This window comes from Brassica napus (genome assembly GCF_020379485.1).
Source record: "Brassica napus cultivar Da-Ae chromosome C9 unlocalized genomic scaffold, Da-Ae chrC09_Random_26, whole genome shotgun sequence".
In the NCBI taxonomy this organism is placed as follows: domain Eukaryota; kingdom Viridiplantae; phylum Streptophyta; class Magnoliopsida; order Brassicales; family Brassicaceae; genus Brassica; species Brassica napus.
In genome coordinates this window covers 1-18156 of record NW_026014381.1, presented here as the reverse complement: position 1 = coordinate 18156, position 18156 = coordinate 1, and the positions used below count along the sequence as shown (strand labels likewise).

Genomic DNA, 18156 nt, shown 5'->3' with positions numbered 1-18156 from the left:
TTATATTGTATATTTATTTATTCTAATTTTCTTGCTTTTATATCAAATGATAATATTATGGTAGATATTTAATGTAATGTTTCTATTTCTTATATTGTATGCTTGTTTTTCTTATATTGTATATTTACTTATTAAAATATTTGGAAATAACAAAAATGTAAAAACTATACATTTTTCAGATAGATGTTTAATGTAGGTTTTCCATTTTTTATATTTTATATTTACTTTTTTTTAATTTATATTTACTTATCTATTTTTTTCGCTTTTTATATCAAATTGGATATTATGATAGATGTTTAATGTAATACTTCTATTTTTTATATTATATATTTACTTATTATTTATTTAACTATAAATTTCAGATATATGTTTAATTTAGTTTTTCTATTTTATATTTACTTACTTTTTTATCTTTCTTATTTTGTATATTTATTTATTCTAAATTTCTTGTTTTTATATAAATGATATATTACAATAAATATTAATTTAATATTTTTATTTTCTTATATACTATATTACTTATTATTATTTTTTAATTTAATTATTCTAATGTTACGATAAAGTTTAATATAATATTTCTATTTATTATATTGTGTATTTAGTTATTATTTAATTTACTATATATTTTTCAGATAGATGTTTAATGTAATACTTCTATTTCTTATGTTGTATTTTACTATTAATTATTTTTTTCTTATATTGTATATTACATATTATGTTTAATGTAATATTTCTTTTTCTTATATTGTATATTTACTTAATATTTATTTTTCCTTATGTTGTATATATATATATTTTTTGTTTTTTAGGAATAATGCCACGTGTCATCTTTCGGAAGAAGTTTTTTTCGCTGATGTGGACGCTCTATGGAGCCTCAAAATGTCTCTTTTATTAGCATAGACTAGTGATCAACCCGCCCTACCGACAGAGATATGCAAATAAATAAAAAATAATATATTTTAAAATTTAATTTATTCTTAACTAAAAATAAAATTAATTTTGATATTTTTTTTCATTTCTTTTCCTTTGAAAATATATATTTAAACTGAAATTGATCTATATATCTGTTTATTCGGAAAAAACCAGGTGAGTAAACTTTTGTTTATTCAGTTTTTATTTTATTTTTTTGGTGTATTTATGTGTATTCAGTTTAGTTGGTTGATATGTTCTAACCAATTGGTCTTTGCTTGCCAACCGAACCACAAACCGATAATGAAAACAGAGAACCGATAATTTTGGTTTGGTCGGTTCCGTTTTCTTAGGTTTGTACCTCATGCCCATCACTATAACAAGTGTCGTTGAAGAATGAGAAGTGTCATGTTTGCTACTGGCATTTTCGGGGGAAATGTCGAAGTTGAAGAGAAATAGTGTAATCTTCTGTTTGCTAGAAATTTTTAATTCTAGTTGTATGTGAAGTAAAAAAAACATGTTTAAATTAATCTCATTAGCCACAACTGTAGGTTCTCCTCAAGTTCGTACAATCTCTTAAAGCACCTAATTTAATTGAATTAGTATTTTATTTTCTAGACGAAAGATTGGTGCCCGTTATGCTAATGGTCCGGGGTAATTTATTTAAGGTTGAGTTATTAGAGATTGTTTGATCTTGGGACGACAATGAGTCCCACAAATCCATATGTTGTATGCTTCCATCTACTGAGATTCACTCAATTTAATGAAAACATTAATCTTTTTCTTGTAAATTTTGACCTTTTAGCTTGTCCGTTTAATACTTGTTTAAAACATATTTTCGGATGGAGTTTACGTACAATAGAATTATAAAAATCAACTGACTGATGTAGATTCTATGCATGTGCTCTTATCATAACCTGATTTTCCTTACTTGCGTACTCTTCCAAATTTGCCTTCACACACATATTTTTTGTGTTCATGTTAGCAGGTCTAGGAAGCAATGATGATTATGGCTTCGTCTTATCTCTGATAATACCTACGACATTTATTCTGCCTTTTTGACATGTCCTCCGTAAATATACACCTTCGATATGACCTTTGCTGCTTGGCAAATACCAAAATGGCAAAAACTCATCTCGAAAATAATTTCTTCCTTCTCTTATTTACTATGTTTCGTTCTCTCCACTGCTCTGATCTGTGTTTTCTTTAAATCATACAACCATCACAGCCAAGTCGTGACCCCCCCCCCCCCCCCCCTCCCCCCACTCGCGACTCAACTCTGCCATCATCGCTCACCATGACCGTACCACCACTTCTCCACCATTCTACAACAACTTTCATTATACTCATCCTGAAACTTTGGCATTTTCACTTTTGTTGGTTTCTATAACTTCTAAAGCGTCATTTTATGCGGGACTCGTCATCTCCTGCATAACCCTGCAGACCTTTTCCTTTCTTTATGTTTCAATCTAGAGAAGATGACAAAAAAAAAAAGCATTTAGGATTTCAACTTTTTTTAAACATATTATCTCCTACATTTTTGTTTCTTGTTTTTACTTGTGATAGCTGAGAAGAATCATCAGACTGAAGATTGAGAAGTAGCTGCAACAATCAAGTTCTTTTATCAGTTCAAATGTACATTAGATCAGACTCAATTACAACAGAATCTTCAAGACAATGCAAATGTTATTGCAATTATATTCACATATAAGACCCATTGGAACCATGAATCATTCAAGTGTGACTAATGATTATTAGATTATTAGAGTTTGCTAAATGGAAAACTCATTTTAAACAATGTGTGCAAATATATTTATTAATGTTATTTAGGTGTACCTCATCTTTTTCGGTCCTTAAAGTTGCACCATTGGAGGTATCTGCTGTTTTTAGCTGAGAGGGTGCATCCCCCGTAGAAGAGTTGAGCTGGGTGAGCAAAGCCAGTACCTTCCAAGTTTTCTTTATTTATTGTACAAATCATTGTTATTAAGTATATCAACAAAGAGGGAAATGCATAAGTGATCATATAGTGCTTATTTTCAAATCACCTACAAAGCTTTGTACTCATCATATATGAATTTAGGAATTTCCTCGTGAGATCTGTTGGTCTTCTCCAAATATTGCCTTGTTGATCTGATTTAGTTCATAGAAGTAATAGCACACATCGACATATGTCGTCGAACATTTTTGGGACGGCAAGGGTCGATAGTGGAACCATTGTTTTTTTTCTGCTGGAGTCTTCTTTGGAGTCTTTTTTTTTATGGTGTGAGGTTGGTTGATGTTGGTAGGATAATGGGTTTTATATCGATGTGTCTGAGAGCGAGATAAATATTTGGATATAATAAAAATGTAAAACTACACATTTTTCAAATAGATGTTTGATGTAATATTTCCATTTCTTATATTGTATTTTTACTTAGTATTATTTTCTTAAATTTATATTTACTTATTCTAATTTTTTGTTTTTTCAGATAGATGTAATATTTGGAAATAATTAAAATATAAAACCCTACATTATTTCAGATATATGTTTAATGTAAATTTACTAATATTGCAATGTTACCATTTCTTAAAAAATATTTGAAATAATTAAAATGTAAAACTATACATTATTTCAGATATATGTTTAATGTAATATTTCTATTTTTATATTATATATTTAAGAAATAATTAAAATGTATAACTATTCATTATTTCAGATATATGTTTAATACAATATTATTAAAATATAAAACTATACATTATTTCAGATATATATTTAAGTAATAATTACTAATATTGTAATGTTACCATTTCTTAAAAATATTTGAAATAATTAAAATGTAGGACTATATATTATTTCAGATATATTTTTAATGTAATATTTCTATTTTTTATATTATATATTTACAAAATAATTAAAATGCATAACTATTTATTATTTCAGATATATGTTAATATAATATTATCTTTTTTATATTGTATTTTTAGTTATTATTTATTGTACATATTTGGTTTTTCTAAATTTGTAATATTACATTATGGAGAAGTTAAAAGTTGATTTCTTTTAATCGGACTGGTTAAAAATATTTTGACCAAATATTTTACAAATAATATTTACTCAGCGAGGAATAGAAGTTGGATTGTGACGTGAACTTTGGTTTTTGAGAGTAATATTCTCAGGCCATTAGGCCAATATATTTATCAGGTCATATATTTATGAGATACTAAAATGTAAAACTATACATTATGTCAATATTTTCGGTGATATGATTTAACTACTTATATTTGTGGCAATTTCCCATCTCATATTTATATTCACTTATTATTTATTTATTTATGTTTTATAATTACTTATTCTAATTGTTTTGATTTTATGTCAAAATTGTAATATTACGATAGATATTTAATGTAATATATATGTTTTTCATATTGTATACTTATTATTTATTTTATTATATTTTTCAGAGAGAGATGTTTAATGTAGTTTTAATATTTTTATATTGTAGATTTACTTTTTATTTATTTTTCCTTATATGTATATTTACTTTTAATTATTATTTTTTTATAATATTGCCACGTGTCATCTTCTGTGATAAAAAAATTTCGCTGATGTGGACGTCTCATAGAGCCTCAAAATGTCTATTTTATTAGTATAGATTTATTTTTTCTTATGTGTATATATTTTTTTTATTTTTAGTAATAATGTCACGTGTCATTTTTCGGAAGAAGTTTTTTTCGCTGATGTGGACGCTCCATGGAGCCTCAAAAAGTCTCTTTTATTAGTATAGGTTTTGTTTGTTTAATGAGTTAGGGCTGTGCAAAAAATTCGGATCCGAAAAACCAAACCGAACCTGATCCGAAAAAGTAGTATCGAACCCGAATCGAAATTTTTTAAATATCCGAATGGGTTCAAAATTTTGGTATTTAGAAAACCGAAACTGAATCTAATCCGAACCGAAGTATTTTGATACCTGATTATATCCGAAATTGATTTATATACCTATATATCTTAATTATTTTTAGATTTAATATATATAAGAACAACAAAATATATAAAATATTTTTAAGTTATCCAAAATACTTATAAATACACAAATAGTCAAAAGTACATGTCTAAAATAGCTAAAGTATACTCAAAACACTAACAATACTTAAAATATATTGATTCTCAATTCCAATATTCAAACCAAACCAATTTATACGTTATTTTAGGCAATTTGACATATGTTATTCAAATTTATATGTAACTAGGAGTTTCCTGCGTCATGCGCAAATATAAAATATTTAAAAATATTATATATAAATGAAATTTTCTATTTTCTATTTTACTTTCTTAGTTTAAAAATAAAACCATAATGTAATTGTTTTTAGTTTGATTTATTCAAGTTTACTTTGACCTTTTAATTTTGCATTATTTAAATTTGATAAAAATAATGAAATTTATAAAGTTATTTCAATATATTATTCTTTATTTAATTACCATTTTAAATATGTCTATTTTTAAATATATAAATTATTTCTAATAATATATACATTAAATAAAAATAACTTATATACTTTGATAAAATATATTTTTAAACTACACTTATTTTAATAATAAAAATATGATTCATAAATTGATGTAAAATTTTAATATTCGTAATTATTATTTATATATAAAAACATATTATTTTAATAGATATAGAAAAGTTATTAGGTATCATAAAATCTTACCCAAATGAATATTTACTGAGAAAAAATATTTTTGATACAAAATTTATTATTTATTACTATATTATGAAACTTTTCCAAAAATACAAATCTGTATATAGAAAAATCATCATTATTATATTTAAGAAATCTTACCAAAAACATAAATCTAAATATAGTAAATTTTACACGTCACAATTAGATTTATGCCATGTCATATTCTTTTAAGCTATGTCATCATTTTTTTGTGAAAGTTAATATAGTGATGACACATATACAAATCACTTCTCAAATATAGTTTAGGAGATATATTATTTTGTTTATAGATTTTGAGAAATTTAAAGTATATATGAATTTTAAAAATTTTAAATAATTTAAATGGGTTTCCGTACCCGAACCGAATCCGCAAATATCTGAACCGAACCTGAACCGAAATTTAAAAATACCTAATAGAACTGAAATCTTTGAACCCAAAAACCAAAATTGACCCGAACCGAACCTCAAATGGGTATGTGAACGCCTACCCTAATGTGTTATCGTTAAGAGTTGTGATTGGTTTGTAAGAGGCTTTTATAACCAAATCTTTGTTCTTGGTCAATGATCTCGGTCACTGACAATTACAAATCCAACATTTTACGTTAAATGAGTATATTTACAAAATAAATGAATGTATCAGGTTACTTAAACCCGATTTAAAACTACATAAATGTTTTATGGATGCAAAAGGTTTTCATTTTTTTTTTCACATAATTTAATAATTTGAATAAACCCAAACTAAAACAGAAACTTCTATAATATATCTGAATGTAACTTGGGTATATTCAATCTAAAATTCGAAATGATTTGATTTTAACGGGGTTTTAGATTATTTTAGTGAATTGCAGAGTTTAAAGCGATTTTTTTTATTACTCTAGAATATCACCTAAAACAAAGAAATTTGAATTTTGATTTTTTTAACTAAAAAAATATGTTCGATATGTGAAAGTATTTTATAAAATGTCAAATTTAGTAAGAATGATCTCCCTGCTGTGGTCTTTGGATTGTCAACAAGATCTCGTTAGCTTTATGGAGTATGATGGTCTTGAGGCAGTTTTGGGTGGTGACTTAATTAGTACTTTGGTTAGGGTCTCCCTGCTGTGGTCTTTGGTTCTGTCATATGTCCATTGTGGCGTATTCTCGCTCGTCAGGTTTAGTCTCTGATGACTGATGAGGGTTCGCTTGACCTTTGTTGTTCTTGTCTATTATTCAGTGTGAAGCATCTGTGTTGTGAAGTTGTGTTGTTCCTTAGTTTTTAACCGACAGGTTTTCCGGATTTTTTGGTAATCGCGTTCAGTCTTTGAATAGTTTGATTGTCAACCGAATTCTTCGTCGACTGCTCGGGGTAAATCCTTGTTCTCATGGCTTCCCCTAGTTGAAGCTTGTTCTTGAGTTACTGGTACTCATTGTTCCTTTTGAGGAACTTCTCTTGGAGCTTTTCTATCACCTAATAATCTAAACTTCACCACCTTCTCGTTCAACCCGGCTTCCCTTACATTTTTGCTTCACTTTTGTGATAATATTTCTCAGCTCTCGAAGTTTTTGTGGTATGTGTTTATTTCTTGCCTTAGGTTTCTTATTTTTCTTTATGTTTCTATTCCTTGAATCAAGATACTAATGTGTACTATGCTGGATGTTGGCTCCGGAAAAGTTTATTATCTTTGCTGGATTGGTGTAGTTTATTAAGTTTGAATATTAAAAAAAAAAAAAGAATAACTGTAGATTTGTCTTTTTATTACAATTTTTTAATTTTTTTTTTTACTCAACAACTACTTCTCATTAGCCAATTCAATGTTCTACAACTGACTTATCAACCTCCATACAAGCAAAACAACCAACTAGGCACAATAGAATACAGCTTAGGGACAAAGGACGTAAACGTAGCAGTCTCCTTCGCTATTCTATCTGCAACTTTGTTACCACTTCTTGGGTAGTAAACCACCTCCGCCTCATTCATTCCTGAAACGGATGCACCTATCTCTTGAATGAACGGTCTCACTCTCGGCCAGGTTGCTTCCTCTCCACTCAACATCTTCGAGAGAACCTGAGAATCAGTTTCAAAGGTGACATTCCGATAGCCAAATCCAGTCAGAACCTGAGCGGCCCAACGCAGAGCTTCCGCCTCTACTTCTAGTTCAGACCCCATTCCAGTGATTCTCTTAGCCCCCGCCCACATCAGATTCCCCATACTATCTCTCAGTACCCAACCAACTCCTCCCTCCCCAGTCTCTTGCTTCCATGAGCCGTCAGTATTACACTTGAGCCTTGTAGCCTGAGGTGGAGTCCATCTCTTGGTTGGTGCTTCCAAAGTGGGTGTGTTTGGCCTCCACTGGTTTAACCTCTTCTCTGCTCCTCCACGCTGTCGCGTCCTCACGTGCTTTCACCACAGTAGCAGGCGCTGTATACTCTCGACTCCTAAAGAGGAACTCATTCCGGTTTTTCCACAATCTCCATAGCAGCCAGGGGATGAGGTCCTCCTCTATCTCCTCCTTTGGGTACTCTTTTTTCAGATTTAAGACCCAATAAAGGTTAGAGAAGAAGGAGTCAGACCATCTTCCTGCTGGTGGGATGTGTACATTTGCCATAGCCCAAACTAGACGTGCATACGGACACAAAAAGAGTAGGTGGTTCACTGTTTCTGCTTCCTCTCCACACCTACTACATCTCTTGTCTTTCGCTATATGGCGATGCACCATATTATCAGCAACTGGTAATGCGTTACTGAGACACCTCCACAGGAAATGACGAATTTTGGGGCTTGTTTCGATACTCCATACTTGTTGGTAAATGCCATCCAGACTGGGTTGTAGCACTATAGAGTCCTTCTCCTTGGCATCCAGCACATTAACCTGAACCCAATAAGCTGATTTCACCGTGTAGTGACCTGACTTGCTATACTCCCAAGAATAAGTATCGGTGCCACTTCTTCCTGCTGGGTGAATTTTCTTGATCTGTTCTCGAGTCTCTGGTGCAAACATCTTATCCAACAAGACATGATTCCAATCTCGACCACTATCACACCTAGGTCGCTTACCATTAGTTCCTCCGAGACTCGCAGTTTATCACCTTCACTGCACATACGCATAGATAGGGCCGGTGAGGCTGGTTTGCTCCCAAGCCACCTGTCCTGCCAAACCTTGGTATCTCTCCCGTTACCTATCATCATTCTTGCTCCTTGTTTAACCAGACCTTGTGCTGCGTGTATACTCCTCCAAGCATAAGAGGGTCTAGAACCGAGTGGGGCACTCAGGGGATCAGAATTTTTGAAGTATCTACTTCTAAAGATTCTTGACACCAGAGAGTTCTTGTTGGTTAACAACCTCCATAACTGCTTCCCGAGAAGGGCTATATTAAAAGCCTCCAAGTCTTTAAATCCCAAACCGCCACCACTCTTTGGTTTACATAGACTCTCCCAACTTTTCCAATGCATACCTCTCGATTCATGACTATTCCTCCACAAAAATCTGATAGAATGGACATTATCTGCTGGCATATTGATTTAGGAAGCAGGAAACAAGCCATAGTGTATGTAGGGAGAGCCATCGCAACTGCTTTAAGGAGGACTTCTTTACCGGCTGGAGAAAGGAACTTTGTTTGCCAACCATGAACCTTCTTATTCAAATTCTCCTTCAAGTAGCTAAGTATGGATACTTTAGAGCCTCCAAATGATTCCGGCAAGCCCAGATAAAGCCCGCTCCCTCCTGTTTTCTCAATACCAAGCCGCCTTTTGATCTCCTCCCTTTTACTTGCTGGTATGTTTTTTCCAAAGCTCACACTCGATTTGTCGTAGTTGATCCTTTGCCCTGACGCCAAGCTATACTGATGGAGGATATTCACTACCGTATTCAGCTCATTCTCATCTGTACCTTTGCAGTATATATACTATCATCGGCAAACAATAAGTATGAAACAGGAAGGGCTCTTCTTGCTACCCTGAGACCAGACAGGCTTTTCTTTTTCTCTGCTAGCTTTAACATCTGAACAAGGATTTCTGTACAGATGACAAATAGGTAAGGAGACAAAGGGTCCCCCTGCCTTACCCCCTCGTTGGTATGATCCTTCCGTAGGCCTCCCCGTTGATCAGAACTTGGTACCTAACTGATGAGACACAGCTCATAATGAGTTTCCTCCATGCATCTGAGAAGCCAGTCCTTGCATCGCCTTGTCCAGGAATGACCATTCTACTCGGTCATATGCTTTGGATATATCTGTTTTGATGGCGATGAATTCCGACGAGCACTTATTGTCTGAACTAAGGGCGTGCAGCAGCTCATGTGCAACCAGAATATTATCTGAGATCAGCCTCCCCTCCACGAAAGCTGCCTGTGTTTCAGAGATCACACTTGGTAGGACTTTCTTCATTCTCTTTGCCAAAAGCTTGGAGACTATCTTATACGCCACATTGCAGAGGCTGATTGGTCTGTATTCACTCATACTCTTGGCCGTCAAGGACTTTGGGATCAGACAGATGTTCGTGTTATTCAGCCCCTCCTCCAGATCACCAGACTCAAAGAATCTCTGTATCGTGGCTGTAATATCGTCGCCGTTGGTTTCCCAAAACTGCTGGAAGAAGAATCCATTCATCCCATCTGGTCCTGGACATTTAGTTGGATTTATCTCAAACACCGCTTTCCTAACTTCTTCCTTCGTTATTGGGGCCATCAGATTTTGGCTAGGGGACAGCATGGTTGGAATCTCTGACCACTCCTCTAATTCAAACCCCACACTTTCCGACGCAAAGAGCTTTTTAAAATAATTCTCAGCCACTCTCCCAAGATCTTCCTCTGAGAACCACTCATTACCTTCCTCATCTATGAGGCTTTTGATCCTGCTCTGGGCTCTCCTGTTTTTGGTAACAGCGTGAAAAACTTGGTGTTTTTATCCCCTGATCTTAGCCAAATCAGGCGGCTCTGCTCCATCCAGAACAACTCTTCATTATAATACTCCTCGTCCAGTTCCTTTTTGAGTTTTTGGAACTCCTCCAGTCTGTAGTTCTCCTGTCGTGAAGCCTCATCGATCTTGTAATGGAGCTCCTGGATACGCACAGCCGAGTTTGGCTTCGCTTGTCTTTTCCAGTTGGAGATGGCCTTCCTACAAACCGCAATCTTAGACATCAAACCTGCTTGACCATTCGCGTTACTCCTCCAACTGTTGTTCACTACCTCCAAAACCATCTCTTCTCACACACCTATGGTCATATCTAAAAGAAAACCTCTTCTTCATTTGTAAACCGTCCAAGGAGGTGAGAATAGGACTGTGATCCGAACAGACTCTCTGGAGATAGAAGGTGGTGGCTTGTGGGAAAACATTTAACCATTCTTGATTTGCTACAGATCGATCCAATCTACATTGTACTAGATCATTACATCTTCTCCCCGCCCACGATAAGGGATTGCCTTTGTATTGTATCTCCCATAGTCCCCAGTTTAGCAGGAGCTTCATGAAGTCTTGGCCCTCCCTCTCTGCACGTTCTGCTCCACCTTCCTTCCAATTTTTTTTAATTTTTTTTAGTTGAATACATCTCGTTAATCTGTGCTTGGAAAACCGAATCGACCCGAAACTAACCCCGGCTGGACAGGACACCGCCTATCTATCACTTTTGAAAATTAACTTAAATAAATACAAAATTAAAGACCACATTTTTGTCTGAAAACCAAAAGGAAAAAAAAAATCTTTCCTTTCTTTGGACGGTCTCTCTTGTTCAATCTCTCCACGATTCTACCTTTGCGTTATCCCCAAAATTCGCAACCTTTTTTTCTCTCTCTTCAACACAATGGGTCCGCTTGCCATCACCCAGCTAGCCACCGGTCTTAGCGTCTTAGCCGGCGCGGTTTTAGTCAAATCGGTTCTTGACCAAAAGCCTATGGCCGGTGGTCCTTCCCTCGTTGTCCGACCTGCAACGGTACGGGACGTGTCACGTGCTTCTGCTCTCGATGGTCTGATGGAGATACTGGATGTCGCAGGTGTTCCGGTTCTGGTCGGGCGGCTTGTAGCAACTGCGGAGGTACCGGAACCGGTACACCTTTACCGGTTCAGATCACGGTTCGGCCGCCGAGTCGCCCTTTCTAATTCCAAAGATTTGTAAATTGCTTCTCTTCTTTCTCTCTATGTCTGTATTGTAAGTTGATTATATGTCCTTTTGTTTCACAGAAAGAGAAATATGAATTGCTTGAATCCGAAATAGAAATAGTAGTTTTTGTGATGAATAAATTTAAAATTCATTCAGAAAAATAAGTAGTAGAAATAGTTAAGAATAAATATATATATAACTTTCTTGATTGTGTTTATGTGTTGTGATATAAAAGATTGAAAGGTTAGCTTCTTTAGGCTAATCATTTAGGATATCAAGAATAGAGTTTACAAAGTAGCAGCTTGATATACATACATGTCAACCAAGAAACTTAAGAATGTTTTCATCATAAGATATATATAGCCAAGACAAAAAAAGGAGAAGAGTCATTGTAATCCATCTTCCTTCCATATTTCTCTAAGGAGTTGATATCTTACAGTCTTTCTGCGTCTGTATCCTTTAGGCATCCACTCTGATGAACTGGTTGTTCCAGGAGCAGAGATGATAGAGTTTATGGATGTATCTAAGTCATCCAGCTCATCGTCACTCGTGTATTGTTTCTTATATACCGATGACCCGACTTCTGATAAAGATGGGTTGTTCAGCTCTCCTATGAAGCGTTTTATGGAATCTGTAGACGGCATTAAGTATACTGTTGGTGATGCTGCACACGGGAAGACTATAATGCATCCATTATCTTCTTCGCTCAAACCCTGAGTTTCAGACAAAAGGGTTTGTCAAGAAAAGACACACACACTGACTATTGTAGTGTGAAGACGGTTTTTATTCTAACCTCGGAGTTCAGAACGTCGAATAGCCTTCTAGGGATTCTGTGCGGGTTAAACTCATCTGGGACAAAGTTTCGTAGAACTCTTTTTATTATTGGTGGACCAAGTGTTGGACAAACCTTTCAGAAAAAATATTAGTCAAAAAGTGTTTTTGGAACAAGAAGAAATGAGATGTGAGTAGTGTAGCTACTTACCTCTCTTCTTGTGGATTCGTCTGCAAGCATTTTGAATGGAAGCATCATTAGATCGCCTAACGAGTTAAGTAGATGGAATAATCTGAAATTTTCACATTCTGGCTTCTCCTTATTGTTGCTATCATCAGATTTGCCTTCCTTTTGCTCGAATTGATCCTCAAGCCATCTAGACCAAGTTCCAATCTGCAATGGCAAATTGCATATTACATACCAAAAAGTAATATGAACATTGTTCATGTAGAGCCTAACTAAGTTACCGCATTTTTTAGTTCTGCGCCTGCCCCAAAGCTTGCTTTTCCTGCTGGAATTGGAAGAACATTTATGTCACTGATCGGATCAGAGACAGGATCTGTCGGCATTTCACTTGCTGACTCACGAAGTATCGCGTTGAACATTGCTACATCAAGTCTACTGATTAACTGTTCCATAACCTGGCTTTCAGAAGCAAGTTTAGCAGCTATAACAAGAAACTAATAAACCAAACTAGAAAGCTTAATGTCTCCTACCAATTTAGCAAGCATAGGTAGACAACCACACTCTTGTCTCGAACCTCTTAGTGGGCAAAGTCTTTCACAAGCAGCTTTAAAAGCACTTTTCCATAGCTCTATAGCATAGAGTCCCTGGTTCTTATGACCTAACCGTCTTTTCCCCGAAACTTTCCTCGACATCGATCCTTTAACCGCTGCAGATTGCATATACGGCGTCATACTCTGCAATGTGATGATCATTTCAGATCAAAGGCTTGATGAAATAACTCTTTAAAACAAATATTTTGAAACTTTCGGTCTTTTTTATTACCTGCCACCATACTGACTTAACAACTCGAGAGAATATCCAAGACTCGAACTTCTCCAAAGCCGCGAGAAAAGCCCGAGGATCTTCCCATTCGTCTGAACCGAGTTAATAGAGACCAGGTTCAGTTTCTCTATACCTCGGCTTAAAGTTGCTCTAAGCACAATCGAATTTGATAGCCAAAATGTTAACCTGTGTATATATATATATTTATAGAGACATACAACATTAGAATCATATGCCAACATGTAACCATCAATATATATTATGGAGGAGGACAAAATCTGAGTAGAAATGGTTATGTATGTACCTTGGAATATCATTTCCACATGCTTTAGAAACTAATATCAATCCAGAACCGCGGCTCTAGCTGCACATGCTCGCTTAGAATGATCTGAGCCGCCATTTCCTTTACAAGCATGAAGATAAAACCTAGCAAGACGACGAGCTGGAGCATGAACTTTGCTCATGGAGCTACTATGCTCAGCGACCACAGAGTAAACAGCTGCTTCAAGAGCTGCTGCTTCTTTCAGCTCATCTTCAAGCGTCTCTGTTCTAGACTCTTGCGGAGTTATCAAACCTAACTTGTTACTCACTCCACTCACCTTTTTCTGATTATCATCATCGATCGTTTTGTACCGGTTCCGTCAAAATGCACCTGAATAGACTTAAGCTGTTTAAGTCTTGGCACACCTTCCATTCCTAGAGTCTTTCTTCCTAAGGCAAGAGTGTTCGTCCGAAGTCTCATCTGTTTCCTCGCTGCGTCTGGAGGTAACGGAGAGGGAAGGGATTTGATCTCAGAGAACTGTTTCTTGAGCTTTGAGGCAATTGTATCATTCTTGTGTTTTTGGTCACTCTCTGCGGTCACAGCCACTAACTCACTGCTATGTCTTTTTTTCTCTTCTTCTCTCAGTAGATTCTCGATCTCGGAGACTAGTGCTGCCTCGTTGTTACTGTGCTTAAGCGTTACATGTTTCCAACCTTTCTTCTCATCTTTGTTCATCTCCGCATCTGCGTTCTGTTTTGATTCACAGTTCATAAATATTTAGTCTTGCTTCTTCAGGAATGCACCAACGAAACACTACTATTGTACTTATATCACATATATTATTTTTAAAAATCAGATTTGATAGCCTATCACAATCATAAAGTGAAATATTTGCTGTACAATAGTGATCTTTAACAAAAAAAAAGAGGTTCAGAGAACAGAGAAGAAATAAAAACAATTAACTCATACCAATAATTAAACAAATCATCAACAAAAAAAAATTGGTGTAGATGTTACAAATCATCAAATCTTGATTTGCTAAAAGCCTAAACCTAAATTTATAATATATCTAGTTATCCTAGTAAAAACAGGGGAGCTCAAAAAATATAACATACTAGAGATATTTGCTCGACTTCAGTTACAAAAAAGAGAGATATTTGCTAGATAAGTGAAGTGTGTGTGTGTGTGTGTGTTGTGTGTGTTTGCGTGTGCTTTTAATTTTAATAAACAAGATATACCATATATCAATTAGATTAAGGTATTATCGGACAAAGTAACATGATATTTGTGTTTTTAAAAACATGTATTGTCATTTTAAATAAAAACATGTGCTAAGCAATTCAAACTACTTGTGATTTTGCCATCTGTATTTGATGAGTAGAATATCTCTCTTTTTAAAACAGAAAATTTGTGACCAAAATCATAAAATATCCAAGAATCTAGAGCATAGACGTGCGTACCTCAGATCCACTTCTAAACACAATGTTACTAATCCAAAGATTAAAAACTAGAAATAAAAAATTATGAAATGTGTACCATGGGATTAGCATCACACGTAGCTGAGAAAGAAACCCTCCGTGAAGACGAACACTGCGACGAAGCATCATCGTCGTCATCCGTCAACGACGCCAAACTAAACTCACTACCTTCTTTATCAACAGATCCTCTCATTTTCGGCTGCGATGAACTGCTACTCCTATAACCATCATCATCTCCGGCCGGCTCAATGGTTAGGTAAATCTCAGAGTTCGCATCGTTCCTCGAGCTTTTCTTGAAAGTAAACGGAGCTCCCACGGGAACTAAGTTGGTCAACACGCCGTAATCAGAAAGGTTGACCACGGCCGAGCCAAGAAGCTTGTTCTTGACGCCCTTGTCTTTCTTCTTGGCGTCGTCGTAGACATGAAGTTCAAGAAGATTCTTATGGAACTTCTTCTCATCCACACCTTTGGGTTCTAGCGTTAAGGTTAGCCTAAAGGACTCGTTGAACATGATCGTGTCTTTGCCCACGACCGCGATAAATGAGCCTAAGCTGTTTTCGCCGTTCTGCCATTTTAGGAGGACGCATTGTACAGGGACTTGGCTCGTTGGCCATGGCTTTAGCTCCTTGATTGAGATTAGATACTCAACGAAAACTCCATTGTCTCTACGGCTCTTTGTTCGAAGACCCAACACCATTTCTTCTGTTTTGGATGTGGATGAAAAAGTGATTGTTGATTGTGATTTAATAAAGAGGGGTTCTGATTGTGGGTTGTAATGGAGTTCATGTTTTGGTGAGAGTAATAAACAAAACCACCTTTCCTGAATAGGACGTGGGTTGCACCATTTGTTTTTCTTCTTATTATATAATCATGAGTGCTCTAATATACCTTTGCCTTTTATGTACTGAAACTTTTACTCATTCTACCCATCAGAACTAACTAATATATATTTTTTTTGATAAGTATGTGAAGTATCATAAAAATGAAACGTACATGTACAAAAGGTTAAAGCTACTAAATCAAATGATGCCAAAAAAAGATAAAAAACATCACAAGATTTTCTAAAAGAGTTTATAAAAACCCAACAGCACTAACACATAGCTAAGAGAATCTCAGCCCAGTGCACATAAGAGAGTGAAACTTCTTCCTCCCCCTTCTTGCCAGGATCGTGTTTCTGATATGACGATCTATGTTCTTGAAGATGCGGTCTGTAGATGAGAAGACTGCATTGTGCAAATGGTTGTTTCTCTCAAGCCACAAGTGATAGATGACTGCATGAGCAGCCAGCTTATGCAGAGTCTGAGGGCAAGTATAATCCTTCATGCGAAGCCATTCTATAAGCGATGTCCAAGTGTGGAATAAGAAGGGTTGATAGCCAAGCCTTCGAATGATCATTTTCCAAAGACGCTCACTAAACCTGCAGCGGAGGAAAAGATGGTCTCTGTTTTCGTCCGGCGCGTTGCAGAGGAGACAAGAATTCTCAACGTTATGGTCCCAAGCTGCAATGCGAGATATTGTTGGCAAACTATCCAAGTGAGTAACCCACATGTGGAAGGCATGTCTTGGAACGTGGCCACCAAACCAAACCACTGATTCCCAATCAACAGTACTGGACCTATCTCTAACAGATTCCCAAGTTCTAGCAGTGTTGAAAGAGTCTAAATAGAGGTCATCAACGTACCAGTTGTAGCAGTCTCGCACCGATGATAGTGAAGGAGGCTGGACGGAGCACAAGATGATATGGAGCTGCTCTGCCTGCGGAGACCTTGCTGGTCTCAGAATTCAACCAGTGTTGGAGCAACAATCTGCCACTTTGGCATGAATGGGGACAAAGTTGCCGCGGTCCGTCAAAACCCAGCAAGTTGATCAAAGGGCCTATCGGTAGCCAAAATCAAACCAGAACTGGCTTGTTCCCCATTACCCACTTCACACCTTATGAAATTTTCAGTAAGTGGCCTGAGCTTCAAAATAGATTTCCAGATCCAGACCCCTGCTTCTTTTCATCTAAGCTCCAAATGCTGAGTCTTTTAAGTCGGTGGTGTTTAGTCGATGAGGCCCAGAGTGACTCAGACTCACTGTGAAGAAGCCAGACCAGCTTAAGCGAAAGAGTTTTGTTCCATATGCTGAGGTTTCGAAGTCCTAGACCACCTTCAGAACGAGGGAGACATACCACATTCCAAGAAACCTTTTCTGCCGCTTTACTAGTGATGTTTCCATTCCAGAGGAACCGAGAACATAAGGATTCAATAGACTTAATACAGCCCTTTGGAAGAACAAAGGATGAAAACCAGAAGTTTAGGGTACCAGCAATGACAGTGTTAAGTAATTGGCGTCTCCCTGCGAAGGAAAGAGCACAGGAGGTCCAGGAGGAGAAGCGCCTTTTAGCTGGTCCATAAGTGGCCTGTAGTCGCAGATGCGGAGCTTGCGATGCATTAGAGGGAGACAAGATGCGGACAGGAAGTGATCCCCAGAGAGAAGCCAAGACTTGCCAAATCTGCGGTTTCCGTCTGGCTCAACCCGCCAGATACAGTTCAGTTTTGGCCCTATTCATATGTAAACCCGACCAAGAAGCAAAGCTCTGGAGGGTTGCTGCTATTTGCTGAAGAGAGCTCTGTTCTCCATCAAAGAAAGCATTATGTCGTCCGCAAATGCTAGATGATGAAGATAGCCGGATCATTCGCTGATGGATGGTAGTCAATGTCACCATTTAGAAAGTTCTTGTTCAGGAGCTTTGCAAACACTTCCCAGCTAGGACAAAGAGGTTATGGGGAGGGGGGGTCACCTTGACGCAAGCCGCGAGAACCTTTAAAATATCCCCCTAGCTCGCCATTTACTGAAAACCGAGAACCTGGTTGTTGTGATACACTAAGCAATCAGGTTGATGAAAGATTCAGGGAAACAAAGCGCCTTGAGAAGCATCAAAATAAAGTCCCAGTTAAGAGAATCAAATGCC

General features: G+C 36.1%; 2 protein-coding genes, 1 non-coding gene and 1 pseudogene across 3 annotated transcripts; 1 reads left to right on the top strand and 3 right to left on the bottom strand.

Moving 5' to 3' along the window:
* Positions 1-7423: 7423 nt before the first annotated feature.
* LOC125595075 lies at positions 7424-7801 on the bottom strand. Its single transcript, XM_048771031.1, has one exon. It carries the CDS (start codon positions 7799-7801, stop codon positions 7424-7426), a length of 378 nt encoding a protein of 125 aa, XP_048626988.1.
* Positions 7802-11260: 3459 nt separating this feature from the next.
* BNAC09G17400D lies at positions 11261-12490 on the top strand. Its single transcript, XR_007330084.1, has 2 exons — positions 11261-11694; positions 12147-12490. It is a non-coding gene; the product is annotated as an uncharacterized BNAC09G17400D (transcript).
* On the bottom strand, positions 12030-15954 carry LOC125595076 (annotated as a pseudogene).
* Positions 15955-16304: 350 nt separating this feature from the next.
* Positions 16305-17636, bottom strand: LOC125595074. Its single transcript, XM_048771029.1, has 3 exons — positions 17508-17636; positions 17280-17466; positions 16305-16972 (listed from the first exon to the last, which is right to left on the bottom strand). Exons 1-3 carry the CDS (start codon positions 17634-17636, stop codon positions 16305-16307), a joined length of 984 nt encoding a protein of 327 aa, XP_048626986.1.
* Between the last annotated feature and the right edge of the window lie 520 nt (positions 17637-18156).

What these genes read in the sequence shown, in the direction of transcription:
- LOC125595075 (XM_048771031.1), bottom strand. Translation starts at nt 7,801, where the DNA reads ATGGGGAATCTGATGTGGGCGGGGGCTAAGAGAATCACTGGAATGGGG.
- LOC125595074 (XM_048771029.1), bottom strand. Translation starts at nt 17,636, where the DNA reads ATGCATCGCAAGCTCCGCATCTGCGACTACAGGCCACTTATGGACCAG. An exon ending in ACTTAACACTGTCATTGCTG is followed by an intron (nt 17,467 to 17,507) that starts GTACCCTAAACT and finishes GTTCTTCCAAAG; the next exon opens with GGCTGTATTAAGTCTATTGA. An exon ending in GCTGGTCTGGCTTCTTCACA is followed by an intron (nt 16,973 to 17,279) that starts GTGAGTCTGAGT and finishes TTCTGAGACCAG; the next exon opens with CAAGGTCTCCGCAGGCAGAG.